Source organism: Pelodiscus sinensis, chromosome 12, assembly GCF_052426305.1.
Source record: "Pelodiscus sinensis isolate ZL-2025 chromosome 12, ASM5242630v1, whole genome shotgun sequence".
Classification (NCBI taxonomy): domain Eukaryota; kingdom Metazoa; phylum Chordata; order Testudines; family Trionychidae; genus Pelodiscus; species Pelodiscus sinensis.
In genome coordinates this window covers 21,768,376-21,784,668 of record NC_143063.1, presented here as the reverse complement: position 1 = coordinate 21,784,668, position 16,293 = coordinate 21,768,376, and the positions used below count along the sequence as shown (strand labels likewise).

The 16,293-nt window shown below is 40.3% G+C and overlaps 1 protein-coding gene across 8 annotated transcripts in view; it reads right to left on the bottom strand.

Annotated features, from left to right (window-relative positions):
• The window catches only part of ZNF423 (zinc finger protein 423), a 378,444-nt gene that overhangs the window by 114,132 nt on the left and 248,019 nt on the right, over positions 1 to 16,293 (bottom strand). For all 8 annotated transcript variants that reach the window (XM_075940237.2, XM_089781461.1, XM_075940232.2 and 5 more), the window contains one exon: positions 8,402 to 11,625. In XM_075940237.2, coding sequence (XP_075796352.2) covers positions 8,402 to 11,625 — 3,224 coding nt within the window. The remainder of the gene's footprint in view (positions 1 to 8,401; positions 11,626 to 16,293) is intronic.

Below are 16,293 nucleotides of genomic sequence, written 5' to 3'. Positions count from 1 at the left end.
AGGCTTTTAGAGACACAAGATGGGTAAGGTACTATCATTCATTGGACTCAACTCTTCTTTGATGAGAGAGAAGTTGTTGAGCTTACACATGCACATGCACACACGTTCACCTCAGAAAACACTGGAAAAATCAAATGGCCACATTAAAGATGTGAAATATTCCCTTCCTCTAAACACTTAAGTCTCGATATATGTGTTGGTTCAGACACATCTCTAGTTAAAATGTTTCACCATTTAATTATCTCATTAGTTAATAAGGACATGGGTTCAGCTCAACTCATTATTTAGACCTTTAAAAGTATTTCAGGGCGCTTTATAAAGGAAAAGTGAAAGAAAAAACAATAGGGAAGGAACTAGAACTCAGAAGAGAGTAGGAGAGAGAGAGAACTGAGTGATGAAGCAGAAAATGTGTGCCATAAAAAAGAAATAGCTAAATGTCTGAACCTAGGAAGTTAATTTCTCTGGTATTAAAAATACCGGAGACATAATCTGTCTCAAAACTAAACCAATTAGGCATGCCCTTCTGAATGGAAACATTAGCCATGCCTGGTTTTCCACCAAATGTGTAAGAAGAGCCTACCAATGATTATTCGAAAATGAAGCTACTTCCTAGAAAAAGAGACCTGATATAAAGTGTTTGTTATGAAAAATGAAAGGATTAAATCTAACATGAACATGACTGAACTAAAGAGCTCAAAAAAGGGAAAGCAGCATGTTTGAAAGAGTCCTCAGGATGGACTGCACCATAGCAAAGTCTACAATACCCATACTCAGTTAAAAGAAGGAAACATTAATATCTTCTAGAAGAGAAAATCTTAGCCTTATTTGTCACTGAAATAACTCAAGAGAAACTATAAGAATATTGCTGAAAGTGGGGGGGATGTTAGTAAGTGGTAAGAGCCTACAAGTAGAGCTTATTTTATTTATCTTTATTTGTAAAATTTGTAAAATGCTTGATATACCTTGGAAACTATTACTGTAGTCACAAGATGCAGATATTTCCTTGAACAGAAAGCAAAAATTTCCATCATTTATGATTTTGACACAAATAAAAATAACTTTATAGGATGTCATGATTAGATGCTACCTTGATTGGTGCCTTAGAACCGCCTGAGAGAGAGAGAAAGGGGGTGATTACATAGATAATACTTCTTTACATGTATCTCAAATACCAACAGTAGTTGATAAATAAGCAGAGGGTGCAGATGGTGCATGTATTTTCTCTAATTTATTTTTATTGGTAGAAAACACCTGTCATAAGATCTTTGAGTGAGGCTAACTCTTACAGGTTCCTGATCTTCATCCAGCTGTCTCCAACCAACTTCGAAAAAAAATCAGTACACATACCTTTTCAGAAAGTCTGCCAATGGTAACTATGAACGTACATGTATCAAATGATATAAATGGAAATGGATACTTTTTCCTGCTGTATCTTTTCTTTCTGTCCTCTCTTTTCATCCATCATCTATTAATTAATATTTATTTTCTTATTAACCTTATATTCATATGCTCTTTGGGTTTCTCCTGCACTATTAGGTTTTCCAAGGTCTCTCAAAAAAGCCTCAACTCTCAGTTGCTTGATTTAAGTATTGTCGAAGCAAACGCCTCACTCAGTTTACGCGGCTAAACAGACAGTTTTATTGGCAAATAAAAGCAAAGTGAGCCAAAGTATAATAACTGGCAGTGGGATTTTCATTTCTTTCTTACTTTTTTTGGCAGTCAGAATAAGCATGTTAAGTATCGGGTAATAGATTTATTTTTGCATCGACTATTTGATTAGTTGATAGGGCACCTTCGCCTTTGAAGTGTAACAACAGTCCTAGAGCTGTTGCTACACTTCAAAGCTGATAGTGCCGAAGCCGGGGTCAGCTGGGGAGTCCCCTACTAATCCCAGGTTCCACGCGGCGCTGCCACTTTGAAATGTCACAAAGAGCCCGATGCTGGGCTCCCCGCGGCATTTCAAAGTAGCAGTGCCACGTGGAGCCTGAGGTCATCAGTCCCCAGATGATCCCAGGCTCCACGCGATGTTGCCGCTTTGAAATGCCACAGAGAGCCCAACACCAGGCTCCCTGCAGCATTTCAAGGCGGCAGCACCACACAGAGCCCAGGGTCAACTGGGGAGTCTCCAGCTGATCCTGGGCTCCACACGGCGCTGCCGCTTTGAAATGCCACAAGGAGCCTGACACCAGGCTCCCTGCAGCATTTCAAAGAAGCAGCACCACACGGAGCCCGGGGTCTAGCTGATCCTGGGCTCCATGCAGCATTTCAAAGCGGCAGCACCACACGGAGTCCAGGGTCAACTGGGGAGTCTCCAGCTGATCCTGGGCTCCACGTGGCACTGCCACTTTGAAATGCCAAAGAACCTGATGCCGGACTCCCCGTAGCAAATTCAAAGCAAAAGCGCTGCCCCTTTGAAATACCCGCTTCGTCTTCCCCTCTTCCCCCCACCCCCGCCTCTATCTGACAGAGGCAGGAGGGCAGGGGGAGCAACTAGTCGACTATCTGATAAGCATTTGCTTATTGGGTAGTGGACTAGTCCTTCACATCCCTAACTCAGAATACTTTAGATATCTATGCATATACTTCTGTTTCTTCTTTTGTACAAAGAATATCAATACATTCTGTAATGTGTGCTCCTGTTGTTTTTAATCTAATCTCAGTGTAGTTTCTCTGATTATTTATTTTTGAATGCTCAACTGTTCTTTTCTGTGTTAAAAAGAAAAATCAATAGTGTGTTTAAAAAAAAAGAAATGTAGAAGTGATCAGGAATTATACAGAAATAATTTTTGTCTGGACAGCTGCAGTCTACTCAGTTTGTATTGCATACTTACAACATCTTGAGTAAAAAGTTGCATTTTACACCTGTTCTACAGCATGCTAACAAGAGACTGGAGAAGAGAGATTTTCTTCAATTCACTTAGCCTATTTTAGAACATAAGAACAGCCAAAATGAGCCAAACAACTGTCTGCCGATACTTTACAATGCCAGAGGCTTCGGAGGATATTAACAGAACAGGACCATTTACTGAATGATCCTTCTGCTGTTAGCCAGTCTCAGCTTCTGGCATTCAGGTGTTTAAGGATACTCATAGCATGGGACTGGGTGCCTAACTATTTTGGCTTACAGCCATTGATGGGCCTAATTCCTAATGGACCTAATTCTTTTTTAAATCCATTTATAATTTTGACCTTCAAAACATCCCATGGCAATAAGCTACATAGGTTGACTGTGTGTTGTGTGGAGTACTGCCTTGGGTTTGTTTTAAATCAACTCCCAGGATTCTTGACAGGTACATAACCCTCTCTTCCTTCTCTCCACACCACTCATGGTTTTATAGACACCTATCAAAACCCTCCTTAGTAGTCTCTTTTCTAAGCTGAACAGTCCCAATCTTTTTAATCCCTCTTCATATGGAAGATGTACCAGACCTCTAATAATTTTTGTTGTCCTTATGGGTATGTCTACACTACCCCGCTAGTTCAAACTAGCGGGGGTAATGTAGTCATCCACAGTTGCAAATGAAGCCCGGGATTTGAATTTCCCGGGCTTCATTTGCATTAAGCCGGCCGGCACCATTTTCAAATGCCGGCTAGTTCGGACCCCGTGCCGCGCGGCTACACGCGGCACGGACTAGCTAGTTCAGATTAGGCTTCTAATCCGAACTAGCTGTACACCTCGTTCCACAAGGCGTACAGCTAGTTCGGATTAGAAGCCTAATCCGAACTAGCTAGTCCGTGCCGCGTGTAGCCGCGCGGCACGGGGTCCGAACTAGCCGGCATTTAAAAATGGCGCCGGCTGGCTTCATACAAATGAAGCCCGGGAAATTCAAATCCCGGGCTTCATTTACAACTGCGGATGACTACATTACCCCCGCTAGTTCGAACTAGTGGGGTAATGTAGACATACCCTATCTTATCTATACTTTTTCCAATGTTAATACATCTCTTTTGGGATGGCACAACCAGGACTGCATGCAGTATTCAAGGTGTGGACATACCATGAATTCATACAATGGCATTATGGCATTTTTCTGTCATATTATATCTCTCTCTTTCCTAGGGGTTCTTAACATTCTGTTAGCTTTTTTGACTGCCACTGCACAGTGAGCAGATGTTTTCAAAAAATTATCCATTATGACTCCAAGATCTCTTTTGTGAGTGTTATCAGCTAATTTAGACACATCATTTTATATGAATAGTCGGAACTGTGGTTTCCATGTGCATTTCTGTACATTTATCATGGAGTTTCATCTGCCGTTTTGTTGCCTACTCACCCACCGTTGTAACTCTTCACAGTCAGCTCTGAACTTAACTATTTTCAGCAATTTTGCATCATTTTCAAATTTTGCCACCTCACTGGTTACCCTTCTTCCAAAATCATTCATGAATACGTTAAAAGCATATGTCCCAGTATAGATTCTTGTGAGACTCTCTATTTACCATTCTCCACTTGGAAAACTATTATTCCTATCTTTTGTTTCCCATCTTTCCATTGTTACTGCTCCACAAGTGGAACTTCCCTCTTATCCCATGACTGCTTAGTTTGGTTAAGAACCTTTGGAGAGGGCCCTAAAGGCTTTCTGATCATTCATATGCTACATCGATTTGGACACCTTTCTCCATGCTGCTTGTCATGCCTCACTAATCTACTGGAATTCTTTCAAGGGGTTCCTCAAAGAATTCCAATAGATTAGTGAGGCATGACTTTACAAAACCCGGGTTGACTTGTCCCTAACATATCGGCTGTGTCTACAATGGCACCCCTTTCCAGAAAAGGGATGCTAATGAGACACTTCGGAATTGCAAATTCCGCGGGGGATTTAAATATCCCCCGCGGCATTTGCATGAACATGGCTGCCGCTTTTTTCCGGCTCGGGGTTTTGCCGAGAAAAGCGCCAGTCTAGACGGGATCTTGCGGAAAATAAGCCCTTTTCCGGAAGATCCCTTATTCCTACTTTCAAGGGCTTATTTCAAGTAGGAATAAGGAATCTTCCGGAAAAGGCTTTATTTTCCACAAGATCCCATCTAGACTGGCGCTTTTCTCTGGCAAAACGCCAAGCCGGAAAAAAGCAGCAGCCATGTTCATGCAAATGCCGCGGGGGATATTTAAATCCCCCGCAGCATTTGCAATTCCGACTGGTCTCATTAGCATCCCTTTTCCGGAAAGGGGTGCCAGTGTAGACACAGCCATCGTGTTGGATAATTCTGTTTTTAATAGAGCTTCAACCTATTTCCCTGATTTTGAAATTAGGCTTACTAGCCTGCAATTGCCAGGATTGTTTCTGGAGCCTTTTTTCTTTTAAATCAGCATTACATGAGCTAGTCACCAGCCAGCAGGTACAGAGGTTGAATTACGTGATAAATAAGGTAACAATTAGTAGTTCTGCAATTTCACATTTGAGTTCCTTCAGAACTCTTGGGTGAATATCATCTGCTACTGGTGACTTATTACTGTTTAAATTTGGTCTACAACCTCCTCTACTGACATTTCAATGTGGGATAATTCCTCAGGATTTGACACTTAAAAAGTGGCTAATGTTTGAGAATATCCCTCACATCCTCTGCAGTAAAGACAGATACAAAAAATTCAGTTAGCTTCTCTGCAATGTTTGTCTTCCTTGAGAGCTACAATAGCGCTTCCATTGTCTACTGGCCCCACTATGATCTGGTCTACACTAGACCAGGCAAGATGGCTTAAGGTACACCATCCAGCTACGCAAAATGCATAGCTGAATTAGGCTTACCTTAAGATGAGCTGCCATAGCATCTACACTGCGGTAGGCCCACGGGAGCATACACTCCTGTCAGCTTCCCTTACTCCTCACAGAACGAGGAATACACAATGCTGGCGGAGGCTGCCCTCAGCCTTTAATTTGGGGGTCTACACTAGACCTGCTAAATTGAACGATAGAAAACTGACCTCCGGAGGATCAATCTTCTGCTTAACATAGACAAGCCCTACTTGTTTAAGACAAGTGAAGTTAAACAGCCTTCTATCCTTAAAATAGAGAAAGTTATTATTTTCCAAAAAGATGATAATTATTTAAAAATTCTTGTGCTATAAAACATTTTAACAGATCCAAGCTACATGTTTATTCCCCAAAATGAAAAACTGACAGTCACTTAGCCTGCTGATATCACGATTCAGGTATAGTAGATATCAGTAAAGGTAAAATCATGAATTATTCTAAGTAACTGGCATAATACACCATACAGGTTTCAGACATTAGCATATATGCAGGCCGTAGGCCATAGGCACCTGTTTAAGGTGCTATTTGGTATAGGCACAAATGCTGATTTTTCATTATCTCCTAAAAAGGAACTAAAATCTGTCCTCGCGGGATGAAATTCAAAGCATTTACCTTGTTGAAGAACTTAAACTCTCCCCTGAGAGAACACGTATGGAAGCTCTCACTGAAAAGAGAGAGTTAAAGCAAGAAATTAGAGTAGAAGATGGCAATGTATTCCACTCCTGACAGATGAGGGGAAGAGCATGTAATATTTTAGGCTGTATGCACAGCCATATGAAAAAGGAATTAGTCCCACAGAAAAGAATAGGCTTGTTTCAGAGAATTTAGAAGGAAAAAAAGAACTGAGAAGCAGAAAGAAGACAGTGACCTACTCAGACTCAGCTGAACTCTCAAGAGACATCACAGTGAGGGAAGGGATATTTCCATTCCTTATTATATTCCTCTGCAGAATTAGATGTATATCACAGTTGCAGGCAGGTCTAGTCACATATTCACTTGACCCAGTGGGAACAATATCCAGTTGTACTAAAGAAGCAACTAAAACAAAACAAATTTTCATTGAGACTGAACCAGGGATGCTGACACAATTTACGAACCACTGACAGGATAAACTATGAACAGCTTTATCCAAGCTCATTCTGTTTGCACTGTCAGACTTACTTACGGTCTTCTTGCACTTATTGAACTGCTCACTCTCTGTACTCTAATAGCACCTTTATGTTTGTTATTGCCCACTGCATCAAGAATCATTTGTAGGTGCTTTAATTAGCAGACTAACATAAGATGGAGTCTATGGTTGGGATTTTTCAGTAAGAGAAGGACACCCAACTCCCTTCATAAATTGTGAAAATTTCACTCCATTATCTTTAATTTAAAGTGTCAGCGAGGTGTGACTAGTATTCCTGCCACTGCTATTGGTCTGCTGACAACAATTCCCAAATTCACTTCTCATTCCATTTCTTCTTCGCAGTATAAAAAGTAATATGTCCCATCCATAAACTAAAATTTCAACAAATAATTTTAAGCCACCATAAACAACAGACAAGTCAGATTTCATGAGCAGGCTTCAAAAGGCTTGCTTACATACTAAATTAGCCAAGAATGTTAAAAGTAAAAATGCAAGACGGCAACCAATCTGTGAAAGCAAACTCTTTTTTCTCAAGAACTTCATCTGCACACTGTACAAGAATTTTCATATATGAAAACTACTTTCATTAAGAGAAGGAAATAAAGCAATTTTATTTTTCACAAGTTACTTACTACTGTGTCATATTCTCTATTGATTAAAGAGCTGATAATAAATATCAATAAAGCCAATGGCATCTTAGCCATAAAAATGACCCTTTGTATTTCTTTTTTGAATTTTTGTAAGGAAATACCTTTTTACCCATAGATTTTTCCAGGTGTCTCTCTCTCTCACACACACACGCACTCGCACACAGAGAGAGAAAGAGAAAGAGAGAAAAGCAGTGCTCATATCCATTCTCTCAATGTCATAAAGTAAAAATAACTCACTTCTTTGAAGGAGTGGTCAAATTTTATGCAAGGTGATGCAAAGTTTTGAGGGGCTTTCATTAAATCTTTCATTCCAATCTCCTCCTACTCATGTTTAATGGCTGGTCATACGTTCACCAACCACCACAAATAAAGCAAACTGCTCTTCCAAGACACTATATAAAGTAAAGAAGCCTCCTGAAAACCTACCATCTATTCTAATTAACTCATTTCTGGAATGTAGTGAAGTGGACTACTTAGAATTCCTTTCTTCTGAATATTCCATGAAAGTCTCCCTAGTTTCTGCAGATGTGCCAACTCAAGAAATACCAATACTTTTGCACAAATCCTGACTTCTGAATGAGCCACTGATATAGCTCAACTTTCTGCTGACAACTTTAAGGTACATTTTCAGGAAGAACCCCGATATCCTACTCTGCATAACTAAGAAGTCTACAAAACGATATGGCAGCTAGTTTCTACCCGTACAGTGCTACACATTTTTTTATAGTACAAGTCATTCTTAAAGGTTATTTTTAACTATTAAATTAATAAAATTTGAATTTCAGATTTTAATTCTCTTAAATGCTCTCTATAGTTACTCTAGCAGTCTATGTTATGTGTAATAAAGGATGCTAAAGTTCAGCAGTACTTACTCTGGGAACAGGGGATGTCTGGGTACCTTTCCTTTGGCCACTAGTTTCAGGTGTCAGGTCTCGGTGATCTAACTGAATATGGTTCTCTAGGTCTTCGGCACTTTCAAATTTGACACTACACTCTGGGCACCTCAGACTGCCACATGGTCTCTCATTCACTTCCTGGGGAGTCAAGCCTGAAGACTGTCCATTAGTGCCCCTGGTCATGCATCCAGCACACAGGCCATACGGCAGGCCATTAACATCTAGTTTCACCAAGTCCTGCTTGTTCCGGAACTCTTTCAAGCACAAAGCACACTTGTAGAGTTTCTGCAAAGCCTGGCCATTGGGAGAAGAGGCTGCAGAGTTTCCTGCCAATTTCTGCATATGGAACGTTCCATGAATTTTCAACTCAAGGGTAGAGGTGACTGTCTGCATACAGACAACACAGCGAAACCCAGTGAGGGAATTTCTGAGATCTGGATGCATCTGGCAGTGCTCAATAAATTCTTCCTCACTCTGCAATGGCATTTTGCAGATCCTGCACGTTCCTGTATCCAAACTTTTGCTATGAGTGACTTTGTGCTCTGTCAGGGTCAGAAGGGACGGGAAGCGCTCCCCACAAATGGGGCACATGTAGTGCTTAGCTGGACCTCGATGGGTTTGCATATGTTCTCTGAGGCCATTTTCTGAGAAAAAGGTCCTTGAGCAGATGTTACACTTGTGACTACCTTTGATGAATTCTGCTTTCTTCCTAGAACAATCATCCTCCCCAGGTCTGATGTTATGATCTCTCAAACGATGGTTTTGCAAAAGGACTTCCATGGTATAGGCAGCCCCACAAATATCACAACCATACATAGGCTCCGAAGCATCTACATCATCTTCACTAGCCTCATGACTATTTGAAGTATCTGGATTCTTCATCAGCATGTTCTGGAGATCTGCAGTTTCTGTCTTTTTATTTGTTGGGGTCATGCCATTAGCTGTACCATTCTCAGCCCCAGCATCAAAAACACAATGTTTCTCCCGCAAATGTTTTTCAAGCAATATGATAGCATGGAAAGCTTTGCTGCAGAACTTGCAGTTGTACTTTTTACTGTGGGTTGTGATGTGGCACTGCAGTTCTACTTCAGTGCTGAAGGTTTCTCCACAGAAGATGCATTTATGAGACTTTGTTGGATTGCCCAAATGGCTATGCTTTACATGGATCTGAAGGTCCACTTCCTTTCTAAAATCCCAATTACAGGCTGTACAACGATACATCTTCTTTTCATTGCTGTGCTTTACTGCCAAATGCACTTGGATGGATACCTTGGAATCAAAAACCTCTTGGCAAAGCGTACAGTGATACAACACAAAAGTATGCATGTCCAGCAAATGCTTCTGCAAATCATCCACTGAAGAAAACTGTTTGTCACAGCTCTCACATACATAATGGGTAGAAGTTGTCATATAGTGTACTGTGAGGTGCTGCAGGAGAGATTCCTGAGAATCAAAGTCTTCTTTACACTGTGGACAAGACTGTTTCCTTAAAAGCAACTCCAAATGCAACTTTAAATGAGTTTGAAAACTTTCAAAATTGGAAAATTTTAGATCACACTGATTACATGGGTATTCACCATTAGACACGGAGTTTAAGCTAGCAGAAAGCCGCTGCCTTTTAGGGGAAGAGACTTCAACATCAGAAGAAACTGGACTCTGCTCTGCTTTTGATTTCTTATTGTGTGCCAGAGGAATGTTCTTGTGGTTTTCTTTAATGTGCTTTGTAAGCTTCAGGATGGAGCCAAAAATTGGGGAGTTTGTGCAATAAGGGCAAGAATAAACTTCCATAAAAGACTGTGTTGGCTGAACGACAGGGGAATCCAATTTTGAGTTTCCTACGTTGCAGTGTGTCTGCTGAATATGCTCAGTCAAGGATGCTTCTGTCAGAAAACCCATGGAGCACTGATTACAGAAGAATGCATTGTTACCATCTTGAGGAGTGGCATTTGGTCCACAGTGAGTGATGCGGATGTGCTCCTGTAGGCTATTGATATCAGCAAACATCTCAGGGCAATAGTTACAGTGGAAGGCGGAAATGTTGTTAAACTGCATCATGGGATATGCATGGTTTTTGTGCACCTTTCTCACATGTTCATTCAAGTTGTACAGTGTAGGCATGGAATCAAGGCAGATCTGGCATGTGTGGCTTTGTTGAGGTTTGTCTGCATGAATGGTTTTCAAATGGATCTCCAAAACAGCTAGACTGTTGAAGTCACGCTTGGAACAGTACGGGCAACTATAGGTGACTTTAGACCAATTCTGGCCTTCCTCTCTTTCCACTGATCTGATCTTCTTTTGTCCTCTCAACAGTTTTAAAGTAGAGTCGGGAGTGGAGCCTCGTTCCACCGATGCACTTGAATCAGGTGTTGCACTGCTCATGGATGCTACGCTCCCCAAGACTGGGTCAGGGCTGACACTATGGTTGCTGGAATCAGGTTGTCTGTGGCTATCCAAATGGCAATAGACTTCCTCTACTGAAGAAAACTGCTCTGGGCACATAGGGCACTTGTGTTTTTTGTTGGCATGGGCTTGATGAATGTGGGAAAGCAGTGAGTTTTCATCTGCAAATACTTCAGGACAATGAATACACTGCAAATCCGCCTTCTCAGAAAGCTGTGGGTGGCGTGTCATTACGTGCTTCTCCAAATCTTCTGTCTGACTGAATGTCTCTTCACAGTAATCACACATAAAATCATCCTTCTTCACCTCTTTCTCAGTCTTTGCCATATGTTCCTTGTTCTTTTTATGAGCTTGCATGTGACTCTGCAATGAGCTGGTGGAGGAAAACCCACGCTTACAGACAGTACACTTGAATGGCTTGCTCGAACTGTGGGTTTTCAGGTGAATTTTGAGGTGGTCGCTGCGAGAGAATGCTGCCTCACATTCATGGCAATGGTACTTTTTATCCCCGGTGTGAAGCTTTATGTGGCGATCCCTACTTCTTTTATGCTTAAAAAGCCGGCTACAGTAGGTGCATTTGAAAGGTAGTTTGTCACTGTGGATCTGCTCGTGCCTTTTAAGGTAGCTCAGGCGAATGAAGGACTTATCACAAAACTGACAGGGATATGGCAGGCCAGTCCCCCCTTCCTCCTCCCCGATGCCAAGATCACACCCATCTCCTATCATCTGAGTGGGTGATGCAACATCTTTGCTGGAGGGAGATGAAGCCACCCAGGAGAGTTGTGGGTCGTCATCACCATCTGTAATGGGAAAGCAGAAAGGAGATTAAAAACAATTCCCAGTGCATCTGTGAAATAAGGACAAAGCCTCTCAACAACACTATGGGCTTCTGCTACTACAGTAAAAAAAAATCAGTTGCTATGCAAAAAAAAAGATAAATGTCTCTTGAATTTTAAAGGATGTTGGATAAAGAGGAAGAAAAGCTCATCTTTTTATGTAATTTATGAATATGCAAACATAATATTGATATAAAGCCTTTTTCTTTAGCGGGCTTAAGAACTATTCACTGTACAGTAAAACAATGACTAGAGAAAATAAAATGCATTGTGACGCAAAACAATACAAACATTTCTAAGAGCTACAGTATTAAGCAGTCACCTGTGATTTTGTGGGATTTTTTAAATAATACAGCCACAGGATTTTAGGTAACATCCCCCTTTAACAAAATCTTCTCAGTTCTATCTTGAAATTGAAACACTTAAAAGACTTCACAAAAGCAGTCACATGTAGAAAAAGCAAGCAGAATTCAATACACATATGAAATAGAAGCAACAGATTTGAGAATACTCAGTTGAATCTGTACAGAAATTTTGATTGTTACCATATTTGTTGGCTTGCAAAGGTAATATCTGACTGCAATAAAAAGACTAATAATAATCTTTGGAGATTTCAAGTGTGTCATCACCAGAAAATCAACTTCAGGAAGAAAACAACAGCACAGCCAAGCCCATAATGACAGAGTGCTCCCACTTCCATGGCTCAAAGAGGGTTTAGAAAACATTCCATAAATCAGTATTTCCATAAAAAAGCACCACGAATGGAAGAATGGTTGTTTTAAGAAAATAAATAAAAAGTTAGCATCTTCCATAATTTGAACTGTTCATCAGAAAGAGAACAAAATGAGTGCAAATGTAATCATTACACTAAGAATGCTTACGATGTCAAGTTAAAGGAAAATGCTGCTAGTCTAATATAAAACCAAACCCTGAATGAAGAAGAGTGTAAAACTCGTGAGAGTAGAGGAGGGGCAGGTAAAGTACTTAAAAGCAAAAAGGAACCATATATCTGAACACGAACATTTAACATTACAATTCAACAACAACAACAAAAAAACACTCTCGAACTAGGCTGTGATTCATACTTGTCTGCCAGCTAAACAACTTCACCCCATTAAAGCACATAAACAGCAGAGCAGCTCTCAAAGAAAAACTCAGTTAAAGAGGATATCAACAGTACAAGAACCTATGCCTTGTGTCACCGTATTCTTTGTCAAATGGCTGCCTTTACGTCCCAGAGAAACAGGGATTTGCATTACTTTATATAACTTCACCAAGAATATATAGAAATAATCATACACAAGACAACTTATCTAGCAAAAATGTGCACTGCCTTTTCTACCACTACACTGTGTGGGAGGATGGCCTTCTCTCCTTACACAATACAAATGCAGTGTCCTCATCTTATCTTAACGAAACCTGCTATTCCAAAATGACTGATGACATGAAAACAGTATTTTATTCTTATTACAGAGATGCACTATAATTCTCAATAAGCAATCTACACTTATAGAGTCTTCAATGTTCTTGTGTTACACAAAAACTTAAGAGCCCTGCTGAGCTTGAACATTACAAAGAGCTTCAGCCATTGATTTTTGCAGAGACTTGTTTTTAAATCTCCCTTTTCTCAACCTGTAATCGGCACTTAATATCTTTTTGTATCAGCAATCATATAATATGCTTCATATTTAAAACTACTCCATTGTACATTACTGCGTGCCATACTGAAGACCCACATTCGCTCCTCATTCTGAGCAGCCTCTCTCTCTCTCTCTCTCTGATGTCAGCCACATTCACAGGGGTTCAGCTCCCCAAGCAAAGGAGAAGCAGCCTCCCTAAGGACTTGCATTAATGGGCCCTTCTGACTGGAAGGATTCAGCTGGCTGCCAGCTTCTTGGATTAGATTCAGTGGGGAGGTACCGGTAGATCACTGCTCACTAATTCCCAGCTCACGCCAGCTGGGCTCCTCAAGGGGAATGGAGACAAAAGGGAGAGAGGGGGATGCTAGGGCCTGAACTAGGGCAGCACATGGTGAATTGCTACTACTACAGTTTTTCTACTGAGGGAAAAAAAATCACAGCATTATTGCTGTAAGTTAACTGGCTGTGGTCTAAACTATAACAAGTTGCCATTAAATAAAAATAACTGTAAAATATTCACTTAAAATATCTTTATTATCACAGAGAGAGAGACTTTAAATATTTTCTGCATTTTGTTTCACAGGCCAAAATGACTGGGGGGGGGGGGAGGGCGAGAATCAGGCTGTAAACCACTTTACTGGTTCAGCATCCACAGCCTCTTTTACAAACTGAAAATTCAGTGTGCCAAATTCATTGTTAGATTACAACTTTATGAACTTCAATATGATTATATGTGCTTGTGCCACCAATGAATTTGGTCCATTATCTCAGTGATACAAACATGTTTAAGTTCTCATACATCACTGAATCTGACTGATCTATCCCAAAACTCAGCAGGTAGACATGGCAACAATTTTAGGAATGATGCTAACAATTGAAAAGCAGAGTTTTCTTCCTCTTTCACCCCAGTGTATTGGACTATTTTTTTTAATAAAAAAAAAGATGGTGTTACTTTCTGAATGACATGAAAAGAAAGTGCTGTGATTATTATAATATGGATTCAAGTGAAATAACATTTTTCATGCTTGTTTACATATGTAAAGTAAGATGTCTCATTTAGTCAGTTTGATGTAGACATATTCTTGCTTTAAGTATTCAACTTTTATTTTCCTTTTAATACATTTATTTTTTTCTGCCTTGTTTAAAAACAGTTGGACAGCAGCTATTGCTCCCGCACACAATCTACCTTTGCTTCCTTACAAACAAAACACCAAAGTATTCAAAAACTAAAGCTGAAGAAATTAAAGGGAAAACTCATTATCATTTATCTCTTTATGGAATGAAAAACAATAGTGTTAAATTTAACTTGCCACTTTAAATTGAGAAAAAGCCTTATAATGAGCCCAGAAGAAAATGCTAGGGAATTTTCCTGGAGTAATTTACATTGTGAAGATATAGTTGAAATGTGGTGTGATGTGCCTGGCAATACTGATTTTTCCAGCGGAATAATAATTTTACATTAATGCAATCAAAGGAATGTAAAAGAATGAGAAAAATCACTTTCCAAAAGGAGATTAAAGTCATTAAAAATGGCTAATCCTGCAAAGTGGGACTGTTCTAAAATAGAGAATCACATGGCTGGTGCAAGTCTTTTGTCATCTGCGCATAAGAGAATCAAAACAAGTATTAAAAGGAGAACAAAATTCAATAAAAGTTTAATTAGAAAAAAGAGCATTCAGTAAGCTTCAGAACACAGGCAGACTGTGAGATATGTGTGTGGGTCGTGATGCTTACGTGGCCAAACTTGATAATCAATCACAAAGTGGTACAGTCATTTAGCAACTTAATGTTCAGCATGTTTACTAAACTGCAAGCATTCATCATCATCACTGAAGAGATAATTCTTGCCTTGATGCATTCAATAAATGTATTTTTCTTCTAATAAGAGCAATTTGGCCAAACTGCTCTATAAATCACACTTTGTTCTCCGTTTATCATTCACATAACACAAGCCAAGTTTGGAAACATAGTCATGCAGCTATGACAATCAATCCCAAAGCTATGAATTCAAGATTGGTTTTCAAAAGGAAGATATAGCTTGTCAAAATGGAAAGACCTAGCTAGCACAGTCTCCTGAGTGAAGACTGAGAGGGTTGATATATTTGTTAAGACAATTTCTTTGCTAATAGAAATAAAAATGTGCACTCATAACCACGATTTGATGTCCCTACAAGACATGCTATTCCCAGTTTCTGGTACAAAGCTAGCCAGAAACCTCATTACATTCTATCAAACTTTCAGCTGAGCCTTCACTTGTTAGGGCAGCTGCAGAAAGACTGACTTGCTCTACTAGCCAATTTCAACAGCATGGCCTATTTCGGGTCAACATTTGTCAGACTGAATAATGCATAAACCAGATTTATACCAGCATGGGCTGACTGAAGTTATAGAACAGCAAGCGGAAGGCCTTTATTGTGTGCCTGAACTTCCAGCTTGCCTTTACGTAAATATGCGTGTTTTTCACTATAAAGCATCATGTGTATTCCTGGAACAAGTAGAGAGATACATGCTTCTGCTTCAGCTAGCATGCTCAAAATATCTATGGTTGCAGTAGAGCAGGCACCAGGTTAGGGTAGCCACTCACCTACATACTCAGGAGATCAGGCAAGATGGTATTCAGACCGCTAGCTGCAGCCTCTGCTGTTCCACCACTTGTTGGCTCAAGCCGACCTAGCGAAAGTGTCTCTACCCATGCTGGGGAGCAGCTTCCCTGCTTCTGTGTAGACATCCCCGTACACAGTTCTGAGTGACAACAGTTGGGCTGGAACAACAGCTAATAGAACTTATTGACATGATGAGCAAGTGTGATGAAAATGTGCTGCGCCTTTAAATAAGAGGAAAGGGAATTTCCCTGGATGTAGTACATGCTGAGACTAACAGGAAGAAGCTGGAAGAGGCTGCAGTGGTGGCAGCTCAGGAAGACTGCACAACAGGCATTCCTGGAGATGCAACTTAAAAGGAGTCTCTTCTTTCAAGCCCTGGAGACACACTT